Genomic DNA, 25,080 nt, shown 5'->3' with positions numbered 1-25,080 from the left:
TTAAGCCCTGGATTCCGGTATTCATTCTCGATAAGTCGCACATCCCCCTACCACATTTTCAAATCCCATTACTTTTTTTCCATTTCTTTCCTTTTTATTTTGTTTTTTGTTTTGTTTTGTTTTGTTTTGTTTTGTTTTGTTTTGTTTTTGTGTTGTTTTGTTTAAATGAATGTTTTTACTGTTTGAAACAAGGGGTAATTGACTTCCTGTCTGGATAAAGCCCTGCTTTTATTGGTAGATCAAAGATTTTAACATGACCATAAACACAGAAAAGGGTCTTGCTTCGGTTTGAAAATAAAATTAGAGAACAGACAACGTTCTGACAACGTTCAGACGACTGAATTGTCCATCGAGCTTTTTATACGTTGTATTTCTTTATTTATTTGGAGTAAATTGAGACATCATGGGGGCTTTGGGGACTTGTCTTATATCAACGTGGCTGCAGGGAGATGCTGAAATGCCTTAACCAAAAGTGTTGAAGGAGAGAATAAAGCATGCGATTAATTGCGATAAAACATATAGTGCCCCTAATATGGACTTTGAATAATTGAGATTAACTTAATAAATCTTAACAGCCCTACATATAATATAATATAATATAATATAATATAATATAATATAATATAATATAATATTCAAGCAGGTCCATTGTCACTAGAACACCATGCACGCACATGAAAAAGGACAAGATGAGGAACTCAGGGTACTTGGGTTAAGAATAAACATTAATATAAAAACAAAAACTACAGTATATTTAACAAAATAAATAACACAATAAAAAATATACCAATACATATAAATATTATATGATTCAAAAAACTCTATAGATATCTATTAGAGGACTGAACAGTAAATACTTTATGATTTATGGTTTGATAAAGCAATAAATAATCCTCTTATTCAAGTGCAAACTTTTAAATGAATATTGTACATGTTAAGATGTGACTCGTATAGATATATCATTAAAATATAGCCCTGAAAATAAAAACAAACAAAAGCCGAGATCATGGCAAGACAATTAAAGCCTAGTTGGTTTTTACCACTAGGTGGTGCCATTTATTCAAAATCCAAATTTAACTATTTCATCCACTGCAGCTCTGACGCTCCAGTTGACAATTGCTGACACCTCATTCTCGATAGGATGTTGAAGTTATCAATATCCCTGGTTAAAAATAAAGTTATTCACCTAGTAAATCAAATAATGATCGCAGGTATCATAATTAGTAGTCGGAATTTGCTGGGCATGTACTGTATAGCCAATGTTTTTATTCTTGTTGGTGTATGTGTATATAGAACATTAATAAAATAACGGTAGATACTATTAAACAATTAACAAGATAATGCTGTTTTAAATACTTTAATCTGATTTTTATGAATTAAATAATTAAAAAAAAGGAAATAAAAGTAAACAGAATGAATTAAGGCTACAATTATTATTTTTTAAAGTTACAAAAAATATTATTGAGAGGTGCAATCAGTGAATAGGTGCAATAAAATCATATACAAATGTAAAATAATGGACTGAATGACCTAATATACATGTAAATGTTTTTCCCGGTAAAATAGAGGTATTTGAAGGACGACTTTTGCTCTTTGTAGACAGGTACAATCTGGTGATTATTTTATCTATTATGGTACATATGCTGTTTGTGGGAGCCAAACTTTCTAATCATACATGTGCTCTTTAACTTTGTTAAAACAGCCAGTATAATTCACCATTACATAAAAAGTATCGATTACCTATTGTGTCCGAAGGTAAATGATTCAATTTTTTGTTTTACAATTTAAAAAATAACTATTTCTACTCATATCAGTTGTTAGGTTTAGTCAGACAATGATTATTTTGCTCCAAAAGCAGAAAGTGTGATTTAGGCCATAATGCAAAACGCAGTATCCAGGCCCGGGCCCTCTTCATAATCTAAATTTTTGCCTAAAACTGACTGAAGTACTTCTACTCTTTCCTCCTGTATCATGAGCAGTGTACCGATCCGTATTATTTAATGTGGATGTGAACCTGGCTGGGGATGGGCCTGTGTTTGGATCTCCATGCGGATGTGACATTTCAGAGAAGAGCGCGACCGCCATTTTGAGATTTACCTCAGACTGAGCACATCTCAAGCCGTACGGGAGGAGCGGGTTGAGAGCTACACGGCTGGGGCTAACGTAGTGTGACCGGGCACCTTCTTTCCTAGGAAACCAGAGGTTAGCCAGAAATGCAACGAGGTGCGACTTTCTGTCATTTGTCATATTAGGGTCGGTTTGGTTAATGTTGGGCCGTGGCAACTCTCGTCTCCGCGAACTTCCAAAGCAACATTAACGTTAGCGCTATTCCGTATTGGAAACGGCTTTGAATGGATAGCTTTTTCCTCCGCTCTCCCCCAGACGAGGGACAATCGGAGGAGCACACGGACTGGGGATATCGTAAGCAAAGTTGTTGAATGTGTGTCAATATCAAATGAGCCTTTGTTTTCATTGTTGTTGTTCCTATATCAGCAGTTGGCTGCCTAGTGTAAGGTAGCTTAACGCTAACGTTAGCTATAAACAGGGTTTTGTTCCTCAAGGTGCAGGTCGTGCTGCGCGTTGTCTCACTAGTTACCGTTACCCCACATTTCCCGGGGTAAAGCCGGATTGATTTAGCTAATTTCAGCGGGCCTCCCTCTTCGGAGCCCCAGTCCATCCATCCCCACCCCCTGCAGTCAGACAGCGACTTGCACCCACCAACGGCGCCGCGATTGGGCGAATAGCGAGCAAATACGTCCGCGTTTCTCTACCCGCTCCCCCGCCGACCTCCCCTCCTCACTCCCCGGCGCTGACAGCGGACAAGGCCGAGGACGCAACAGAGCAGGCCCGGCCGCCAAGGCTCGACCTGTCCACCCCACCTCCGCATCCTACCACACCTCACCAGCAGTCCAGAACCCGGTTCCCAACCGAGGCGACCCTGGAAAAGGTCGAGGGTACCACAGATAGCAAGGAGCCCCGCATCACAACCACCACAACAACAGCAGCTGCGAACATGAACCACCATCATCACCACACGCAGCAGCAGCAGCAACAGAAAGCCGGCGAGCAGCAGCTCAGCGAACCAGAGGACATGGAGATGGAAGGTAAGAAAATGTGATTGGAAGGGTGAACTGGCATGTTAGAACCACATTTTTCATTATTTTATAGCTGCGTGAGAAATGTAGAAACTTGAAATCGTGCAGACTGCGCTCAACTGTACAGTAAACATGAAGGCCCAAAGCTAGCTAGGATAGCCGGCTGCATTTTTGCTGATTGTGCGTCCGTTGCAGCATACTTGTGTGGAGCTGACCTCATTTTGCGTTATAAGCCAATAGACCTTGTTTTTCCGCGTATGCCTGGACGTTTCAGTTTTATTCTAGATAACCCAAAACAGCTGTTCATCCACAAGGTTGGAGATTAGCCACACAAATCATTCATTTGGTCAGGCCAAATATTTCTTAACAAGCTGTCAAGTTTTCCCTGTGTATTCCAACTAATGAGATGCATTTGCCAAATCATCCCTGTTTTGTCACCATGCCGTTAGGCAATCACATTCCTGTCGTTTGTTTGTAACCTAAATGTTTGTAAACAGTCTGGCACTTAACATGGAGGTGAATTAATCTTGATAATGTGACTTGTTTGTGCGCATTGGGTCCATTTTGACAGGTATCGGCACCTGTCTTCCGTGACAAAGTCAGCTTTACGTAAAAAGTGACAGTAGGTTCGCTTTCTTGTCCATGACGTTACATTTTGTCGTTTTAAAACTGGTTGTTTCTTTTCATCAGCTTCAATAACATTGTGTGTTAGCATCGTGTCTGACGGCTTGTGCAGCACATACAGGCCTGCCGACTGATTTTGGTTAACGAGAGGTTAATATCAGTCAGATTGCCCTCATAGATGATAAGTATTTTCAATTTATCTTAATATCTTTGTGTAAGTTGATGTATTGCGGTTAGTGATGCGAATCTGTTAATCGGTTACATGCGTTTATATAGCTGTTAAAAACGTTGTGCAGTGCTAGCGGTACAGCTAATTTAGTGCTAGTAAATTAACCTCCAATCACAGTTTTAAACGTTCATTTAGTGGCTAGCATGCTAGTTAGCTCCTCGGCTAACCCTCACAGAGGGGGTGTGTGGCGTTCCAAAATGGTGGCTTGTATTTTGCATCGGTCGATTTGGCTTTTGCTCGAATGTTAGGCCTTGAATATCTGCCTCACGTAATCAGGATTTTTTATATTTACTAGAATATTTCCCACACGGTTTGATGTACACATTCTTGATATTATTATCACTCTAACTAATATTCCAGCTTGCTCGCCGGTAGAAGTGATTCAAGCTAATGTTAGCTAGTAACGGCCTGTAGATGAATCTGTGGCGAGTGCTTGCTGGAGAGCTAGGAAGCTAACGCTAACGCAGATGCGTCAATCGTGATTTGCCAAATTGGCTGTGGAATAACAAGTTCAGCCATTCTTTTAGATCATATGACAGTGTGAATGTGGATTATGCTTAGTTTTAGCTGTTTGTGTTAATGATTATTTGTGTCATATGAGACGTATGCACGCTGCTGGCAATATAACGGCAGTCACCGCTGCGGTAAGCCAGGCCCGCACAGGGGCAGCGCGGGGATTTGCTGCTTCATTGTATGGAGGACCAAACGGCATGGAGCTCGCCATTTTTAATGATCTGTGTTTTTGTTTGGCAGAATTTGAGACAGGACCACCCCTGTCTCAGTTTAGCTGGTGTCATACATCAGAACCACCCGCCTCACAACAAAGTTTTTACTAATGTCAACTTTGACCAGAGAAGATGCTTGATGGAGCCCTCAGCATCACTGCGTCATTTAGTGCTGGGGATTTTATTACGTTTGCAGACATTTTTCTCAGTAATCGACTGCACCATTGTATTGGGCCTCTTTTTTGAAGAAAGACATAGGCAATGAAAAACTTTACTGGATGGCATTAATATTTCTCTGCCTTTCACTTTATATTCATCTTTCCCCAGACATTATCACCCCTACTTTGTACTTCACCCTCTTTTCTCGGTGCACTGCAGCTTTACAAGGGCAGTGAAAACAAGTTTACATCATAAACTCTTTATGTTTTTGTATAGCTTGTAAGTGCAGAAACAACTTTTTTTAACAACACAAAGTGTGCAGTGGCATTTAACCATCACCTGCTCTGCATATCTAATTAATTTTATTTGTTCAGGAGAAGTAATTTTATTGGATGCCAGGTTTTCGCTGCGACACAATCAACCCAATGTTTATGCCAGTAGAGGCTCCAAAAATGCATGAATCATTGTAAGTGATAAAAAGCCAAGTGTGTGTACTGTCTTTTAAAAGAACCTACGATTAAAGTCCATATTGTCTGATAAGACAAGATTGAAACTTTTATTAGTGAGCTGGTATGAAATACTAAGAGTTTTTTTGTGTGAGCTGAGGATATTGCTTGTTTAAGGGAGTCACTTCTTATCTGCTGTTGGAAAGGGAAAACTTATAGAAAGTTTGATGCATTTTAGCATCTCAATGCCAGAGCATTGTAACAGGATCAGCGGTGCTGTCATAAGCTTGTTGCTGTAGGTTAATACATCTGGAGTTGTGTTTCCAACCAGATAACAGTGTCAGCAGAGGAGAAACCTTTTCTTGTGGAGGGTTTTTTAAATTCTATAGTGAATTTCATAAAGTAGAGAGGATAAAATACATTTGTGTAACTCCTTTGCTCGATTTGAAAGATGGTTTTGGCAACCAGAAATGTCCTTTGGATAGAAAAGAAACCTGAAATGATGGTCCTGCAGGCCAACTTTTCAGTTTTGTCTTTTTTGGTTGCACACCTAAAGAGATAAAATATTTGCATTTGCCCCTTTCTTTGTCTTTGTTGATTTTGCTAACATGTATCAGGTTAGAGTACAGATTTCATCCAGTCACTGCGATGCTTTTTAAAAACAAAATCATGCAAAGTAAATCGGCTCTTTGTCCTGGCGGTACTTTTAAGTGCTTTTACAGGAAAGTGATAAACTGAGCAGTTACAACATTTTATTTTTGATATTAAAAACTGCATGTAGTTCCAGTCTATGCAGATTTTAGCCTCTTATCTGTCAGTATGGACTTCTCAGAGGTTTCCAAGTAGTGGGCGGGACAAGAACCTGTCATGGGGTTGACTGACAGACCCCATTAACAAGGTGTAATCCACTTGGGTAAACCAGGTCAGTGTCCCGAAGGACTCCGTTGGTAAAATTACCCGAGGAGGCACTCACTGACACCGCTGCTTCTGTCAGTTTTGAGGAAGCGAAGGGAAAAAGAGGGACACATACAGAAACAGATTTCTGAAGTGTGGCTTCTGAAGCGTCATTGTCCTCATCACAGGGCTCAGACAGATTTCACACAGTCCTTGAAGTCGACTCAAAGCCCCTCTGGTTCTGTTATCAACATGTTTGAATTGATGAGACGGTGCAGCGAGCCGCCTCATTATGCGACTGGGATGATTGTTGTTCTGCCTGTGCGTTTGTTTTTGTTTGAGCGATGACTTGCAGCTTAATCCTGTATTGTGTCCATAATTACCCGGCCTACTGTAATGTCGCATGATCCGCGATACACACAAGCGCACACACATTTCTCTCGCTGTGGCCCTCATTCAGACTGCCAGTCTGGTAAAGAAGACTTGTCATGCTGTCTCAGCAGGGTTTTCCCACTGAAAAAGAGTGTGCAAGGGCAAAGGAAACATCACTGTGTGTGGATGCGTAGGACATGCAGAGGGAGAAAGTAGTCGTCCATACCAGATATTTAAACATCAATACAAACCTGGTTAAAAAAAAAAAAAAAAAACTAAAGGATGTTGATGCCTGTTTAAATACTAAGGCAACAAAAAGAAGTCTTAGGCACCCAGTATTGAGTCGTGCCTTGTTTTAAATGACCAGTAAAGCTGTTTAGACAGCACTTTTCCCTTTGTTTGTTTTGGCGCAAACTGTCATGAAGATAAGTAACAAGTAGATGTGTATTTATCTACCACCATCTCTACTACCATTAGACATTTATTTCCAAAACTGAGATCAATCTACATGTGCAAATGTAATCGAAGGAAGTATTATCATGGCATGAAGTGTTTTTAAACATTAACTGTTTCAGCAGTTGTTTAGACAATCAAGCAGGGTGTCTGTTGTCCTTTTTGTGTCTTTTCTGGCAAATACAGACAAATACGAATTTAAAGAAAGGAAGCCTTACATGTGGCCTTTTACAGCTTTTAATAATTGACATTGCCTTTGACCTTCTGATTGCACATAGGCTTCAGCATCCGTCCTCCAGTGTCTCATCTGCTGTCCCTTCCCTCCAATAATAATGTCTTGTTTTCTCTTTACAGCTGGGGACACAGATGACCCCCCAAGAATCCCAGCCAACCCAGTGATCAATGGTAACGTGGCCATGGCAGATGGACACAACAACACAGAGGAGGATATGGAGGATGGTGAGGATGATGTGCTTTTAGAGAAACAAACCCCTTTATCATAACACATTCACTGTCTTAACTAGCTTCTGGCCTCCTTCCCGCAGACACTAGTTGGCGGTCAGAGACAACGTTTCGCTTCGTGGTGGAGCGCTTCAGCCGCCTGAGCGAGTCAGTTCTCAGCCCGTCCTGTTTCGTCCGGAACCTCCCGTGGAAGATAATGGTGATGCCCCGCTTCTACCCGGACCGACCACACCAGAAGAGCGTGGGCTTCTTCCTGCAGTGCAACGCAGAGTCGGAGTCCACGTAGGTTTCTTGTTGGGACGGGGATTTTAAGGGGCACACACATGCACACCTTTGATAGCCCGGTACACCAAATCTTCCTACTTCCGCAGTGAAAAATCACTTTCAGAGGCATTACCTGTATGTGTAATTTCTAACTGAAAGGTTTGGCTGCTTTTAATGACTACAGTTAAAGTTTTGAGGTCAGACTATGAGTTCAGGACATGCAGTAAAATGTGCACATAATGGAGTGTATAGAAATTGCTCCCCTCCCACACATGCCCACTCTTCAGAGTTTTATAACATTGAGTCACAGTAATGGAGTTTTACTCTTTGATAGTAAAAGACTATTTCATGTCAGCATGAAAAGATATCAGCAAATTTCCTGAACTTAGTACAGAACATAGAGCATATTCTTCCATATCTTTTAGCCAATTTTTAGCTTCAAGTGTGACACAGCATGTTAGCATGCCCACAGTATGTGTCATCACCAGCAGCATGGTGTGTGGTGTCTGGATTATATCAAACGTAAAACTCACCTTCAGTGTCATCAAGCAGACAAGCCTTTTTTAAAACTGTAGAAGTTGTCCTCTGGTAGATGATAGTCAAGATGTAATTGGTTTTTTTTTCCAACAGAGTCAGTCTTTAATTTTACCCAGTTCAACTTAATATCTGTAACATCTTTCATGTATCAAAGTATGAAGCTCAAGTGCTTCACAAAAGAGCAGAATCAACGGAAATGATAACTCGAAGTGACAGCAATAGATACATTTTTTAAAATACTATAGCAAGAGAGAATTTAGAGAAATGATTAGAGAAAAAGTGAAATACACAAATTAAAAAGAACCAATGAAAAGAACTGAATATACCAAAAAGAAGAAATCTGTAAAAAATCGAAAGCCCCAAATAAACACTAGAAATGAAGCAATTATTAAAGCAATGGTAAATGAACAAGGCTATAAAATTACTTCAAATTAAAGACCACATCACTGAGATCCTGAGTTAACTTTATTATCACATCAAGTGGCAGGCAATGCATGCACATGCAGTTAGGAAAAGTTGAATTATGTTAGTCCAAATTAAACTGGAATTTTAAAATGCAGGTAAACATGTTGGCCCGACTGATATAGTACAGTCATTTTTCCTGAAGGAGCTCTAAGGTAATACAGTTGGACATCAGTGTTCTCTTGCATTTATACGAGAGATGTTCCAGTACCATGTTTCCTCCCTGACACTGATTCTGATGCCAGAACATCCAATTCAAGTGCCAATCCAATACCAGTGTAAACATTCTGAATCACCTGTGCTAATCTCAGAACATAACTTAACAAATAGAATCATAATGTACAGCCTCTCTGTTACACTTGAAGTGTTTTTACTGCTAATTGTTGTGAGTTGTACTGATAAATATTGAAATAACATTAACACAGAGGGCCACATCAAGGCCCTCTGTCTATCTTTCTCTCCATTATGCGATTCAGGTTATCTCCAGACGGATCTACATTTGAGCATGCAGTTTGACAAAGCATTTTGAGAAAACAATATGGCTATTAGCATTCAAGCTACCTGCAATAAATATGATTTATGGTTCAAAAGTAATTAGTCTTTTATATATATATTTTTAAGAGCTGTTTTTGTGCCTTTTCGTGCCTTTATTGGATAGAGGAGGACAGTGGATAGACTCAGAAACAGGGACGAGAGTGGGGGAGAGACATGCAGCACAGGGCCTTCTGTGATAGGGTTTTTTTCTTGGTATGTATTTAACAAATACATACCAAGAATCACAAATGTCATTCTGCATCCAAGCATTGCTGCTGCAGTGGGTCATTTTCCCCTCCTTTGTTTTGTTCTTCTTCGCTGCTATAAACACAGTAGCTTGTGCGTACAGTGTTTTCAAGCAGTGAAGAAGAATTCATTTTCTGTTTATAACACTAACGTATAGCATGGCTAAATTAAGCAAAATATAAACTTAATCAAAATGGTATCTGATAGGTGCATAAATATGTGTACTTGGTGAAACCAGTACCTGCATTTTAAGCACTATCAGGCATATTTCCAATACTGGTAGGGGAATCAGAACAACTTTAAATTATATGCTTGAATCAGAGCCTAATTGGACCCTGTTCTACATGCTAAACAGTGTGACAGTTGGATAACATACATGCTATGCATAGCAGGAGTCACGTTTTTGTCTGCCTTCAGTAATCATCATGAGCTCCTTCTAGTGTCATGAATGAAGTTTCCTCAGTTTAGATGGAGGGTTTAAATGGAGCAGCAGGCTTTGATGCAAACTCCCTTCACTGCAATGGAACAGCTTTGGTGGCATTTCCTATTTTTTCAATAATTTTACAATTTCAGTCTGATGTTTATAAGATGATCAGTTTTTTTCAGTCCATGTAAAATGATAACACATTTGTTTGCCAAATTTGACTATTAGATCCTGATAGTAGATTTTTTTTTTACATTTTAAATCTGTGTGATACTGTTTGTTTTTTTAAACTTTTTTAGATTTAAGTTCTTGTGGGTGACGACATGGGTAACAGGTGTTACACCTGTTCATCAAGTTGGCATCTGTGCTGATTCTCTGATGCAGGGTTCAATACCGCACTCTCGCTCTACACTCAAAGGTTTAGGACAGCTCTCAATGTGGCGAACCCTCAATGAGAGTGGACAAATGGAGTGGAAGTGTGTAGGGGGAGAGTGATGGGAGTGGTTTTAGAAAGGCCAAACCAGTTAACGAGCTCAACAGAAAGAAGGTCCATAGTAGCAAGCTGAATCATCCACTCCTGTCAATAATTAATTCTCCCACTATGCATGTATACCAGAACAACTAGAGTTGTCCAGTTAAACTACCAAACCAAACTTTAGCTCGACTTTACTATGCATGTTAATGCCTATCCAGTGCTCTTTGAGGAAACTACCTAGCTCCAGTATGGCTGTAAGCTCAGCCTAAAGAGCCCACAGTTCCTTTAGATTCCAGTAAGAATATTGATGCTTTATCTTTACCCCTGTTCACTACTTCAGTTATTTAAATGACTGATAGACAAAAATTTTTCCAAGATTGATAGACCCTCCTTTAAATGAAGAAATGCTTTTTAATGTGTAGATTTTTAGTGAAAATTTTAGGTTAAAAGTTGCCTCTAAGAAGCATTAAAGGAAGTAAAATTAGCCTCTATAGCCCTATAGTTTAATTTAAATACTGGTTATTGAACTCATCCTGTCCATAACAGATGCAATGAATACAAGGTCACAGTTGACTTTAATAAACCTTATATTTTTTGCCATATTAAAACGTGTAAGGTTCTTTATCAAATGTGGCATGCTTTGCTGAAATGTGTCAAAAATTAAGCCTCTATATCTATTATGTTTGTTAGTCTGAAAGCTAATTTGTTGCACCGTATCTGCTCAGTTCTCCTTTAACAAAACATGTTAACAACTGAATTTAGATCCGTTTATAAATGTAGACTGAACAGATTTCTGGTTCCTGTTCTTTCAGGTCATGGTCATGCCATGCACAGGCCATGCTCAAGATCATCAACTACAAAGATGATGAGAAGTCCTTCAGCCGCAGGATCAGTCACCTGTTCTTCCACAAAGAGAATGACTGGGGCTTCTCAAACTTCATGTCCTGGAGTGTAAGTACAGAGAGTGATGGAGAAATCAATGCCACCTTAATATGGACCGTACAGAACATGGTATAGATTGTTAAACTTCCACCAAAGACACACTTTTTAGTTATTCCAGAGGCTCAAATGTAGAATTACAGGTATTATCTAGACATTTTTTTTTGTACCTTAGTATGTGAGTTCTTCTAACTGTTTTTTGGTTTGTTTTAGGATGTGACTGATCCAGAGAGGGGCTTCATTGACGATGACAAAGTCACCTTTGAAGTCTACGTTCAGGCAGATGCTCCACACGGAGTGGCGTACGTACTTCTTAATTTTCCTCCGGGGTCTTTTGATGTCCTTTGTTTTTAGTTTCTTGAACTTAAATGTTAACACCAGCTCTCTTTTCTAACCAGCTGGGACTCAAAGAAACACACAGGCTATGTTGGTCTGAAGAACCAGGGAGCCACGTGCTACATGAACAGTCTGCTACAGACGCTCTTCTTCACCAACCAGCTGCGACGGGTAAGGTTTTATCTCTGTCTGTGTTTGTGTTGTGCTTTTCTTTGTTTCTGAGATTAATGCACAGGTTAGTCTAAGAGCATTGACATAAGATCACCAGATAAAGCTGTTCTTTTAATGTGTAAACACCAGCCTTGTACTGATGCTTGTAAAAGAGTCAAAAATTCCTTTGGTAGAGGCTTAAAAGGAATACCAAGTATCTGCTTGTACGTCATTCTCTGCTCTGGTTTATAAGCTGTGGAAAAAACTTTTTCAAGGAAAAAAATCTTCTTTGTCCCTCAAACGCAAATGCTACACAGCATGTTGAGCTATATTGCAATAAGACAGTTTAATTTATGACACTTATGACATGGCTGTATTAGCCTGAGGCTAGCGGCTACTGTTATAGGCTTAAATAAAGAAGTGCCATTAGGTAAATAATCCTGTGATGGTTAGGAAGCAACTGTAGTGGAGTGTAAGAAGAGAGTGTGACATTATTCAACTCTACAGTTTTTTTCCATTAAGTTTCGGTAACGTCAAACACATTGGCAGACATGACACATTCCAGGAGCTGTGAGGGGAGCTTCAGGTAGCATTAGCTCAGCTTGTTTGTAGGTGTTTTGCTTAGTTCATATTCCTCCAGTTACATAGAGCCAGTCTTTCCTCTTCCATACCAAAACTGACGAGCCATCATAACTTGGAAAATGCTTTGTAAATCAGTGTCATGTTTGAAATCAGTGCATATTATGGAGGATTTATTAAGATTTATTTGATACAGTAAGATCAATGGCATTTAATACCTACATGCTTTCCACATGTGACTGTAGCTCAGTAGGTAGTCTGTTGTCTCTCACCTGCAAGGTTGGGGTTTTTCTCCCTATCTCCTGCAGCCACATGTTTGTGTGTCCTTGGGCAGGACACTTCACCCCAGACACTGCTGTCAGTGATGTGTGAATGTGTATGATTAGGATTAGCTAATACTCATGGCAATTTTCCACTGTAGTCTTCTCCATCAGGGTGTTAATGTGGAGTAAGTGAGAGTGAATGGTTAGTGTGACCTGCTCTGTTAATGCCCTGTGTACAGTCAGATGATTATAAAGGCGCTGTAGAAGCTCAAGTCCATTTTCTCATTTACTTTATAGATTATAGTTAAAGATTAACCAGAGCCAGTTGGGAAGTTGATTACTTAAATAATTTCATGTAGCCACGAGTCAATGCTCTTAAGTTTCATATCTTACAGTGGTAGAAAATTAATACTAATTTCTTTGAAGATAAAAGGATCAGGTATTTATTTTGGAGAAGTGATAGGAAACTTTTCTAATAAATTTGTCCTGGTATTTTGAGCCTTTCTTTGTACCTTAGGTCCACATATTAACTAGGTTTTAAATGTATACAACACAGCTGTTCCTGGATTTTATTGAAGCAGTCAGTATGTTTACATGCACAGTAAAGTTTAGCTATGTTTATAGCTGGATTAGGATCTTAAACTCTCTAAGACCAGTGTTGTTTTCTACAACAAACAGAGACCGGTTATAAGAAGTCAAATAACTTTTGAACCATGAATCGTTGCCACTTATTTTTCCCTCTCGAAGCCCTTCGTTTTGATGTTCTAATGCCTTCTTACCCCTTATTGAGGCTTTTTACCCCTTATTAGAGCCTGACTGCAACTCAGTGTTGATGTTTACAAGCTTTTTAAGATAATAAGTCCAGGCGAGACACAATGCTTAAAAAATAGCTTAGGTCTCAGGGGGTCTGGACTGGACTAAGGTAAGATAAACTTTATTGTCATGGACATAAATGCAGCGCTGCTCACAATCAATACATTCATCACAAAGAAAAACAAACAGGCAATTACACAGAGACAGACAGTGGTCCACAGTGACCCAGATAAAGAGAGAGTTACAGGTAGAATTTTGCATTGCACCTTCCTGGTTATATTGTACTGGTTTCACTGCGATAAGCGAATTGAAATATATTGCACATTCCCCTAGTACAAGATGGCAAAATGCCTGAAGAAAGCACATCATGACTGGCTCGTGACAACCTGGTAGGAACCAAAGCAAGTTGAGACGTACAAATTATACAGGAATTTTTTCAAACTATCATGTCAGACTCTGCAATGTTAGGTGGTGACATGCCCCCTTTCATCTAGTTATCTTTGGACCTTCTTCTGGCTGACTGCTAGCAAAGTAGCAGGCAGCTAACCATTTGTATGTCAGATGTTGAAAATTTGGACAACAGCACATTCCCAGCAATGTTTAGCTGTTATGTTGTCCGACTTCTGGGTCAAAGCCGGGTGCAGAGGCTAGAGTACGTGCTCAGAGCACGTAGGCCAATTTGGGTACAAATGAGGTGCAAACATGCAAGTGTAAACTGATCTCCAACCGGATTGTTTGGGTTGGACTTTGAGAAATTCATTTGAGTACAATTTCAGTGGGACTAACATGTTTAAATGCATTTTATGGTGCATTTTTAGTCAGACTACATGTCTGTTGTGATGGCCTCTATGTCAGAGTGGGAGCCATAGCCATAAATATGTGCCATGACCTGACTTTCAGACATGACAGACTGCACAGTGAGACACATTCAATGGCACTGGAATGAAGAGTCTGTCTAAATCTCACACTTTGGCATTGCCTTTTGGTGACTTTACAGAGTGCTCTGTGTTCTTATTGGCCAACTTATCTATGGCTATGGAACAAATCGGAGCAGGACAAAAATCAGACGTATTGGCCTTCCTGTCAGGAGGCTGTGAGGTGTCTTGAGACATGTTCTTGATCATCGCTCACTGAAAGAAGAATGAAAGATTTTTGGGACAGACAAGTCCCTAAAACTGTTGGGTTTTTTTTTTTTCTTTTTTCTTTTTTTTTTTTTTTTGCTAAAATCAAGCTGAGAACATGCTGCCTTACCTTGCGTTCACATAATCCTGTGACTTTTTCTAACTGCATTTAAACTTACTTACTGTAACTGCTGTTATCTGATTTTCTGAGGACCATAAATTCATCATAGACATAGACGTTGGATAGCACTCCTACAAATGAGCACCTTTCCTTTTTTTATGAAAGGTGGAGTAAATGGTGTTAAAAAATAATGGTACAAATTACTGACCTTGCTATTTTACAGTCTCTAATCCTGGTGTGAATCTTCCTCATTCTCTCTAGGCGGTGTACATGATGCCCACAGAAGGAGACGACTCATCCAAGAGCGTTCCTCTTGCACTGCAGAGGGTTTTCTATGAGCTGCAACACAGCGACAAACCTGTTGGCACCAAGAAACTCACCAAGTCCTTCGGGTATTGACGCTATTCTTTTATTTATCACAGTTAATGCTAAACCTTGCTCTGTGTGAGACTTCAGCATAAAGTGGTAGAATGAGAGCTAACACCAGAATTTAGCCTTTTACATTCAGTAATGGTGTTACCTCATATTCTTTGGGTTTTTTGCTGGGTTGTTAATGCTCAAAGCAGGTAAGACAGTGAGATCCCTGTATAAAAACTTTGATCAACCTGAGAGAAATTGTGATGCTGCTTTGTACCATGTTCCCTTGAGTTGGTTTCAATGTATGAAATTCCTGCCACTCTGCTTTCTTTATCTGAGTTTTTTATTGAAATGCCTTTTGTGGTGTCTTCTTTCTTTTTTCTGAAGATGGGAAACACTAGATAGCTTCATGCAACATGATGTGCAGGAGCTGTGCAGAGTGGTGAGTTCTCTTATGCTGACTTGAAGAATGTGGGTGCGTATGCTTGCTGAATCATTACTGACCTATTGTTTATATTTGTGTGTGTGTGTGCCTGTTTGTGCTTCAGCTCTTGGACAACGTGGAGAACAAAATGAAAGGCACTTGTGTTGAGGGAACAATCCCTAAGCTCTTCAGAGGAAAGATGGTGGTATGTTTTCTCTCTCCTCGCCTTCTTTTGTTGCTGTCTTTATGGCTACAGTAGCATTCTGTGAAGTTATTATTATGTGGCACAAACGATCATCCTTGAGCTATGTTAAAGGGGAAAATAATTTTTGAGAAAGGAAGAGTACAAAAAAGCAGAATTGATACTGGCTCATGATTGGTCTCAGCTAAAGTATTGATAAGCTTCTGGACAAAGAGTGCTGCTAACAGTTTTGTTGCAGCCTTGATGTATTCAGAAGCATTAAATTGATACTTTTTTATTTTCCATTTTCATCATAAAGTCTGACATTTGTGTGTTCTTTTTTCAGTCGTACATTCAGTGTAAGCATGTGGACTACCGGTCAGAGCGGATAGAGGACTACTACGACATCCAGCTCAGCATAAAAGGAAAGAAGAACAGTGAGTGGAAACAAACATTTCTTGTTTCTTTGATAGATCAGCCATTTTATTTTGTATTCTGGTTCTGAATAACCTCAAAATTCCCACACACATTAAAAAGATACTGTGTAGTTTGCAGCTGTTTACATAAATTTTTTTTCTGCTCTTTCCTAGTTTTTGAATCTTTCAAAGATTACGTTGCAACTGAGCAGTTAGATGGAGACAACAAATATGACGCAGGAGAGCACGGCCTGCAGGTGAGACTTCCCAATGTGTGAATCTAAATGATTAATGCAACTTTTACTTTCATCAGCATTTTTTTGTGTTTTATGTTGCTCCATAAGCCTGCTTAATTTAGTGTTTTTTCTGATCTTTCAATACTAGATGAAGCTCTTGAATTTAAGAGAAATGTACAAAATAGATAAAAGGCAAAACCTTGCCAAGCAGCTATTCCACAGATTTTAAAAAATCTCTTTAATGTGGACTTACTTTTGAATTCTCTCAATTATACTATGTCCAAAGTAAGTGATGTAAAAAATCAGCCTGATTACATTGATTCTTATTGTTGTATCCTATCAGCCTATGAGGGATGAAGCACAACATGATGCGGTGTATTTCCTATTCCTATTTTTCTCTCTGTCACTTGTGTTAAGATGGCTTAGAAACAGATGACAAGGTGTTGGGAGTGTTTGACAGAACATTTCCTTCTTTCCTTCACTTAACTCACTCACTAGAGTTCCTTAGCTTGTTTAACAAAGTGGGGATGGTTTTGACTTGTGTCACCATGTTAATAGAGTTGGGGATCATTTGAGTTTTTTCTGATTTGAGTGCAAAATTGATACTGTTTATACATCGCTGGGGCCTCAACAGTGCCTGAATCGATACTTTTAGACAGGTTGAAGTGTGTTAGAAGTGGGCTAAAGAATAAAGCTGTCTCAGTATACAGAATAATATCTGAAAAAACATGCTGATAGAACATAGGGTAAAAGGAAACAGGTGTTATCGTTTTTTTTTAAAGAGGCTCTGGTGGGGGTGCAGATGGTCTAGTGGTTTAATGGATGTCTGTTCATGGGCAGTCCGGGTTTAAATCAGGCCTGTGGCCCTTTCTCGCATGTCTCTCCCCACTCTCGTACCTGTTTCCAACTCTCTCCACTGTCCCTCTCTATTAATAAAGCCACAAAACAGCCCAAAAATTAATCTTAAAAAAAAAGGCTCTGGTGAAATAAAAACGTTGACCTGAATCGCACAAATTCCATTACTGATTTCTGTGCCTTTTATTTAGAGTGGCAGTTGGTTTGGTCAGGGTAGCAGGGTTCCATAATGAAGTATTGAAATCTGTGTAGCTGTTCAGTCCAGTAGGTATTGGATGTGTTGGAGTTTCGATGCTCATCCCTACGTGTGAGCAAAACTATGGGGCCTACTGTCGAATTCTGGACAATTAAAAGCACCACACTTTCCTTTGTCCACATTCAAAACAGAGGTGCAATCACGATAATTAAATAAAATTACTCACAGGTTATGTATGGGCGATATGTTATCGTTTGCAACATACCGCGAAAAAACGTTCCACGACGAGAAAACAGCATTCAACGATAATAACAATAAACTGTGGTTGATGATGTATGTGTCTGCGATCTTTGCACACACATACGTCATCAACTGCGACGCACTCGTAACTCACATGCAGAAGGGAGTTTGTTGCTAAACAAGGAGTTCCCTCCATTATCTGGAAATGGTTTGGTTAAAGGAAATCAGACATGGAGCAGACAACGGTAATTTGCACAGTGTGCTTTCTTTTGCGATCCCCTATTCCTCCGTTTCACAGCTGCGCAAATTATGCACCACCCCACTGTTAGATATGAGTAATAAACTCACTCTCATGTAGATTTTCTATAAGTTAGCATAATATAAAATTTACAGCAATATGCAATGTATATAATATGATAGATGGCATGATGCATGTTTCTTTTTATCAGTGCTGTGGGTTCTGTCTTTTAGGTTCATAGGTGTCTGTCTATAGTAGACACCTCACAGACAGCAGACAGACAGAAGTGTATGATGGAGGAACAGATAAACATTAAAGCACCACACTGTATACTCTATATCTGAAAATGTGACTGTTACTACTACTACCACATTATAAGCTTCAGTGTAATTATACACCATGGACTTAATCAAACTTAATTAAAAATAATGCATCAAATTTACTTATTTTTATTGTCATTAATTTAACAACAAGAGTTACAACTTGGATTTGCAGTAAGTGACTTATCTCTGTAAAAACAAACGTGGTGGAGCCTGGCAGCTCTGCTCCACTGAAGGAACCTCCAGACTTAAATGAGGATATCAGACTGCATTTTGGATTTAAACACTACAAAGACAGAGGCACACTGGACAAAAGAGGCCATTTCCAGGATGGGCCACATGGAGGTAAATAGAAATGTAAATACTTGTAGTTTAGGGTAAATTTTTAATGCAAACCCTGATATTTTTAATAATATGCCAAGTTGGAACATTCTTTGTACTGTTTCCAACTAAATTTCTCTTTGAATCTCTTAAATGTAGAAGCAATATAGGTTTTTTTGCTGAAATATTCCAACATGAATCAATATTGAATCAAATCGAATTGAATCGAGAACTGAATCAAATTAGAGCCTTGAGAATTGGAATTGAATCGATTCAGGCAATCAGTGGCAATACCCAGCACTAACTTATATGTAGATAGTGTAGTTAAGCAGCCCATTTGATACATTTTACCCAGCCAAAAAGGTTGTGTTGAATGGTGCTTTTTTTTTTTTTAAATCATGATTTATATCACTGCAATAATACAGCAAAATATCGCGATAAATTTTTTAGTCTATATGCACATCCCTATCAAAGATGTATGACAACATTTGCATTGCATGGATTTATCAAACTTAAACATTGCCTTGAAAAAGAAGCAATCCATGAACATAGACCAGTGAGAAAAACATGTAAAATGATTATTTAGAGGTGTATTCTCTACTTGTCTAAGTGAAAAATGTCTCATGAGATTAACAAGCTTCATAGATACAGTGGAGCTGCTGCCATTAAGCAGTCCAGCTGAAGTGAAAAGTGCCCTATTACTGCTCCACACACTTTAATATTGTTTGTGTGGCAGCTGGTAATGACACAGAGACCAGCTGATCCTTTCTGATCTGTTTGAATCACTGCTGCGCTCATCTGAGCTGCAAGTTACCAGCGGTCCAAAGAAGTCTGCAGTAAATCTGCTGCCGCTAATAGTCACAGGGAGAGGAATATGGTGTTTAGTTAGTGCGTTATGCACGGAGATTGTCGTGCAGAGATGGTTGGTAAAGTGATGATGCTAGTTACTTTGTGCCTCAACTTCCACACAGCTCCTCTTGTAGCTGCCTCAACTTTACTCTGTTTGTCCAATCATATCTGTTGAACATTAGCGCCCGTTGTACACTTCAGGGTTAAAGTTTTAAAAAAACTCAGCTATAGATTGCTTTGTGCGAAACCAGAGACAATGTCCCTAGTAAACAGGCAGAAGAGGTACACTCACAGCTACATTAATGAGATCTAGCATCAACGCCCACAAGAGAAAACAGACCATAAACGATTGAAGACAAAAAAATATCCTGCAGAATACAGCAAACCTGTTAATGACAAACAAGTGTTTGTAAAGGTGATGGTTCTGATAGAGGATGAGAAATAGCTCCATTGAATGGATGCAGCTCTTTACATTTTAGTTTGTTACCCTCATTTTTTTTTAAGTTTCTCATCTTTATTTTCATCAGTGTTCTGGGAAGTGATGTAATGAGGATGTGACACAATTAATATGTATGAATAGTATATGATATGTTTGAGTCATAGCAACACAATATAAACTGTATGTAAGCAATGTCATTTAGTGTAAGAGGATTAAGAGTTAAAACTTTACAAAATGGACATGCAATCTTGACATTATGACTTTCACTTTAATAAAAAAAAAACTTCCTGTTACAAATTCTGTTATCCAGGTGTAAAAAAAAGTGTAAAATCTCTTCACATAAGCTTAGTGTCTCGCCACACTCTTAAAATTAACAATAAAAAATAAAAAACAAAGAATAACTTTCATGGCCCAAACATCTCTCTACAAACACGGAAACATTTACCACATGGCATAACCTACAAAACAAAGCAAGTGTAAACTTAGATATAAGGGCTATTTTTAAATGTTTGATTTCTGTGTTATTCGTTTGGGGTTTTTTATAGCTGAACAAAGAGAGCAGTATAGTCAAGGACTGTTCAAGAGTGTAATGAATGTATCATAATGAAAAGTAAAACTCTTGGTTAAACATAAGGTAATTAAAGGTGTTGACATGTTTTGGTTTTTATGTTTGCAGGAGGCAGAAAAGGGAGTGAAGTTCCTCACCTTCCCTCCGATCCTTCACCTGCAGCTGATGAGGTTCATGTATGACCCACAGACTGACCAAAACATCAAAATCAACGACAGGTAAAAGAAGCACCTCAATGTAAACAGCCCTTATGTTTTCACATTTGAAAGACACATGCTGCTGCTCTCCTCCCACAATGCATCAGTGGCAGGTGCACAGACAACTTTAGAAACAGGTCTGATCTATACGAACGTAGGTTAAAGGATCAGTTTATTTCCAGAAACAGGACAGTGAGCGGCACGCCCTGGCTTCGTGCTCTGACAGTGAGAGAAAGTGAGTCACTGAAGGGCTTCCCTGCTGCCTGTATCACTGTGTGTAAAGATTCGTGAGCTCTAATGGTGTTTTATCAATCCACCTGGATAATGTGACGCTTTGGGAGCACACACACATAAATAGCCATCCAGACGAGCTGATTCTCTCCATCGCATTTCCACAAGCTCTGAGTCATCCTTGTGACGACATCCCAGCCCTTGGCCTCCTCAGGGCTTTGTTTATTTACACACATGCGCACACACTTTAAATTTTATTTTCTCACATATGTTGCTCCCTGCCTTAACCTTTCTTCTTTTTTCCATCTTTCCTCTCACTTTTCTCAACCATTTCCTCCCTTTCCTGCCTCTGCCATACTTGTTTTCAATCATCTCCATTTTCTTACACTTCTCTGACAATCACTCTCCCCTGTCCTTTCTCCTCAATAGGTTTGAGTTTCCAGATCAGTTACCCCTGGATGAGTTCCTTCAGAAGCCAGACTCCAAGGATCCAGCCAACTACATCCTGCACGCGGTGCTGGTGCACAGCGGGGACAACCACGGCGGTCACTACGTCGTCTATCTTAACCCAAAAGGAGACGGCAAAGTGAGTGTCAAGGAGCCAATAGTGAGAACATTTTTTTTATACACCTTTCACCCAAAAATTCAGTTGGCATGTTTGGGGTTTCTGCACTCAACACTGTCTAATAGAACACTGCCAGTTTTCAGGGGTTAGTTAGCCCAAGGGTGCTCAACCAAGACACAGATTCTCTTGTGTTAGTACAACCCCATTTCCAGAAAAGTTGGGACATTAAAATGCAGACTGTAGATGGAACAAAATGTGCTGTTTCCTGAAAGATTAAAACACTTAAAAAGTGTTGTTAAAGAAGAGGGAATGCTTGCAAGTGGGAAGCATGACTGAGTCCCAACTGTATAAATATATTGTGTTTGTGCATTTTAAATTAAATATGGTGTTTGAATGTTTGTAAGTCATCACTTTAAGTGTTGATTTGCAGTTTACACAAAGTCCTAACTACAGTCACTGTTAAATCTGGTACATAAGGTCCATTATGAAGTGGACTGTCTCCCATATATAAGTGCTGAAAAAATAAAGTACAGATGAGGATGAGATTATTAGCCCCCCATGAAAACTTCATTTTTCAAAAGTATTAATAACAATAATTGTCTTTTTTCCTTTTAAATTGTTAAAACCTGCACAATTTTGATTGCAAGTGCATTCACCACCACTACCGGTCACGATTGAAAGCTCGCTATCGTTCACTGTGTATCAGAAGCACCTGTGTGCAGGGATAGTCAACAACCAGGAAGTTGCTGGCTGTGCTTATTTTTAACAGCTTTTGTCCCTTGTTCGGCCATTTAAAGAAAACTGTGGTAAATTGGTAAATAAAGTTTGTGGAAGGCTGGTTTGATTTGTCACTGAAAAACAGCTAGTGACCTGCGAGGTTGGGCAGAGCAACTCCTGGCCAATATGTCACAGTTCATACCTCAACTTCAGCTAATGTTACTGAAGGTTGAAAGCTCAACTATCAAGCTATATTTCAAGTTCCTCATGCCAATGGTACTCGAAAGAGTTAAGCTGGCTATACACCGGGTAATTATTAAATCTTTAACAATGGGAGACCACAGACATGAGGACAGTTTCATATGATTCTTCTAGTAATCCTCTGAGCAACCACACTAGATAACTGGGCTGGACAGTGAGACCACAAACCTGCTGTCTAATTTAACATTTTCATAGTGAAGATTCCCCACATAAGAGATCTCACAGAAATTTGTGTGTTCAAATGTGACTTTGAAGAAATATCATCTGAGTCAGAGGCAAATCTGGTCTAAAGTTGACTAGTGTGAGTCTAACACAGAAACAGCTTAACTGTTGTGGACTTAATTGAATGCAATGAAAGTAAGACAGTTTAAACCCTCTTTTTCCCTCTGGGTGATTGCCAGAAACAGACTGTCTTATGTAATCATGTGACTTATAGTTCAGATTGTACTGTAGGTACTTAAACACAATAAGATGTGTAAGAGTAGCCTTTTTATGTAGTATACTACAGCCATTAATCATGTATTGTGTATCTTCAGTTCATATCAGACCTTTTAGAACACGATTCTCAGGCTGGATGCAGAGAGTCGACAGAAATAACAAGATGAAAATATAGCTGCCAGTTCTTTTACTCTGACAAGTTATTCCAAAAATACACAAAAGTGTCAGAAAACCAGGTGAATCATTTGCCGATCTGCCCACTCAGATTCAGAGTCGGCCATTGATGGTAACATGAGCTACTTGGCAGCAGGGTGTCTCTCATATCTAAAGAACAGATTGTTTAATACCAGCATTGAAATAGCAACTCAGTGGCATAAGTACTGCCTGTCAGGAGTGGGGTATAACCGACTAATATGCTTTTGTGGCTGACAAAGCATGTGACTTGTGGAAGCTAAGTCCTTTTGTCTATGTTTCCCACACTAAATTTTAAAATTTCTAGTCTGCAGTATGGCCCTACAGAAATAGGAGTAATGAAACCCATACTAACACCTTTTCTAAGGTGAAAATGTCGTAGGTTATCAGTATGGAAATGATTGTTGCAAATACTTGAGCTTGAATGACAGTAGATCTTTCTTGCATGGATTTTAGACCACTTTTACTCTTCAAGATAAAGTCTGTGTAAGAAATTACTTGGGATAGGAATGCTGAAAGATGTGATGATGTTGATCGTGGGATATGTTTGACATCCCTCTGGGAAACAGCCCATACACAGTGTGAAGGAAGGGCAGAAACTTTGAACAAACTTTCAGAATGATAGAACAGATGTTATCATTCATTCACCATGTAAACGGGTTGAGCACCCCAGTTGTAACCCTCACAAAAGAGGGACAATGGAAAGTTTATGATATTTAATATTCGAAGATGAAATTGTGGGGATTCATGACATTTGGGTTCATTGAGAGAATGTCAGGATTAGCACACATAAACCGTTGTCTTAAGTGCTCTCTGGTTTCTCCTTCTCTCCCATCTCTTTCCTCCCTTGTCCTCCTCAATTCTGTACCCCTCTCTCGCCCATTATTCCGTCTCTCTCTCTCTCCAGTGGTGTAAATTTGATGATGACGTGGTGTCACGGTGCACTAAGGAGGAGGCCATAGAGCACAACTATGGTGGACATGATGATGACCTCTCAGTGCGCCACTGCACCAACGCGTACATGTTGGTCTACATCCGGGAGTCCAAGCTCAGTGAGTGGCACTGAGGATTTTTCATGGTTTCTGTTAAATCCTGCTTTGGTCCTTTGTGCACTTGTGCTGCCTACAGCTTTGATTGAGACTTGCATCTCTGCTCCAATCTTAGGTGAGGTCCTCCAGCCAATGACTGACGTGGACATCCCACAGCAGCTGGTGGAGCGTCTACAGGAGGAGAAAAGAGTGGAGGCACAGAAGAGGAAGGAGCGCCAAGAGGCTCACCTCTACATGCAAGTCCAGGTAAAAAAAAAAACATCAACTGTATTTTTTTGTCTTTAGAACAATGCTCCTGCAAGCTTCTTAGGGCTGCTAGAAAGAGTTTATTTTAGCTTCGTTCAAGTTTTTAAAAGTATCATTGTATAACTATATAAACATTCAAGATCAGTAGTCTGGGGGCCTGCAGAGTTTGGGCTTACATATTGTGATGCAGGACAAGTAATGCTCATTTAATTAGATCTGCTTCCCTTGCAGCAGAGATGAGTTTTTATGTATCATATGTTGCAGTGGATATGATGGCATTAAAACCTTTGCTTGAAGTCTATGCTGCCAGATACTAAGATGAAAAGATTCAATATAAAAATGAAAAAAAGTGAGTATGAAGCTGTACTTGGTTGAGGTTAACCAATGAACTGCTTTCGGCAAAAATGAAAAAAAAAAACAAAAAAAAAAACACCATTATGATGTTTTCTAGTCCTGTAACTTGGCCTAGATACTGACTGATGCCTGTACATCCCCCACCAGAAGGCTGCACAGGCAGTACAACTTACGGGGAAGGACATCAACCAAATGACTGTGTTTACCTCTTGGAAAAAGACACTTTAATGGTAAATCACAAAGATGAAAGGTTGTTGGTAATAAAGTAGCTCTGTTAATGAACCACACTGCTGTTCTGGGAAATTTTGTCGTGGCTTTTCTACTAGCAAGTTCTAGCTCTTTGGTCCCCAACCTGGCATGGGTATTACTGGTCTCAGGGTGGCTCAAGACTCCGCCTACCTGAGGTTGTTAGATTTACACTTGCAGCACTAACACGAAAACTGTGATGATTCAAAGCACTTAATTCA

The 25,080-nt window shown here is 39.4% G+C and overlaps 1 protein-coding gene across 3 annotated transcripts in view; it reads left to right on the top strand.

Annotated features, from left to right (window-relative positions):
- Positions 1–2,096: 2,096 nt before the first annotated feature.
- Positions 2,097–25,080, top strand: part of usp7 (ubiquitin specific peptidase 7 (herpes virus-associated)) — a 47,691-nt gene continuing 24,707 nt past the window's right edge. For 2 of the 3 annotated variants that reach the window (XM_041817350.1, XM_041817349.1), the window contains exons 1-15: positions 2,097–3,104; positions 7,352–7,456; positions 7,543–7,741; positions 11,214–11,352; positions 11,554–11,642; positions 11,739–11,847; positions 14,985–15,115; positions 15,468–15,522; positions 15,629–15,709; positions 16,032–16,122; positions 16,276–16,358; positions 20,472–20,581; positions 21,221–21,398; positions 23,872–24,016; positions 24,129–24,259. In XM_041817350.1, the coding sequence (XP_041673284.1) occupies positions 3,014–3,104; positions 7,352–7,456; positions 7,543–7,741; positions 11,214–11,352; positions 11,554–11,642; positions 11,739–11,847; positions 14,985–15,115; positions 15,468–15,522; positions 15,629–15,709; positions 16,032–16,122; positions 16,276–16,358; positions 20,472–20,581; positions 21,221–21,398; positions 23,872–24,016; positions 24,129–24,259 (1,737 nt within the window). In that variant the 5' untranslated portion in view covers positions 2,097–3,013. The remainder of the gene's footprint in view (positions 3,105–7,351; positions 7,457–7,542; positions 7,742–11,213; positions 11,353–11,553; positions 11,643–11,738; positions 11,848–14,984; positions 15,116–15,467; positions 15,523–15,628; positions 15,710–16,031; positions 16,123–16,275; positions 16,359–20,471; positions 20,582–21,220; positions 21,399–23,871; positions 24,017–24,128; positions 24,260–25,080) is intronic. The other variant, XM_041817351.1, reaches the window with a different exon arrangement.

The sequence above is a fragment of the Cheilinus undulatus genome, linkage group 21 (assembly GCF_018320785.1).
Source record: "Cheilinus undulatus linkage group 21, ASM1832078v1, whole genome shotgun sequence".
NCBI classification, from domain to species: Eukaryota; Metazoa; Chordata; class Actinopteri; order Labriformes; family Labridae; genus Cheilinus; species Cheilinus undulatus.
The sequence above is the reverse complement of the archived record's forward strand: the minus strand, read 5'-3'. Positions and strand labels throughout refer to the sequence as shown.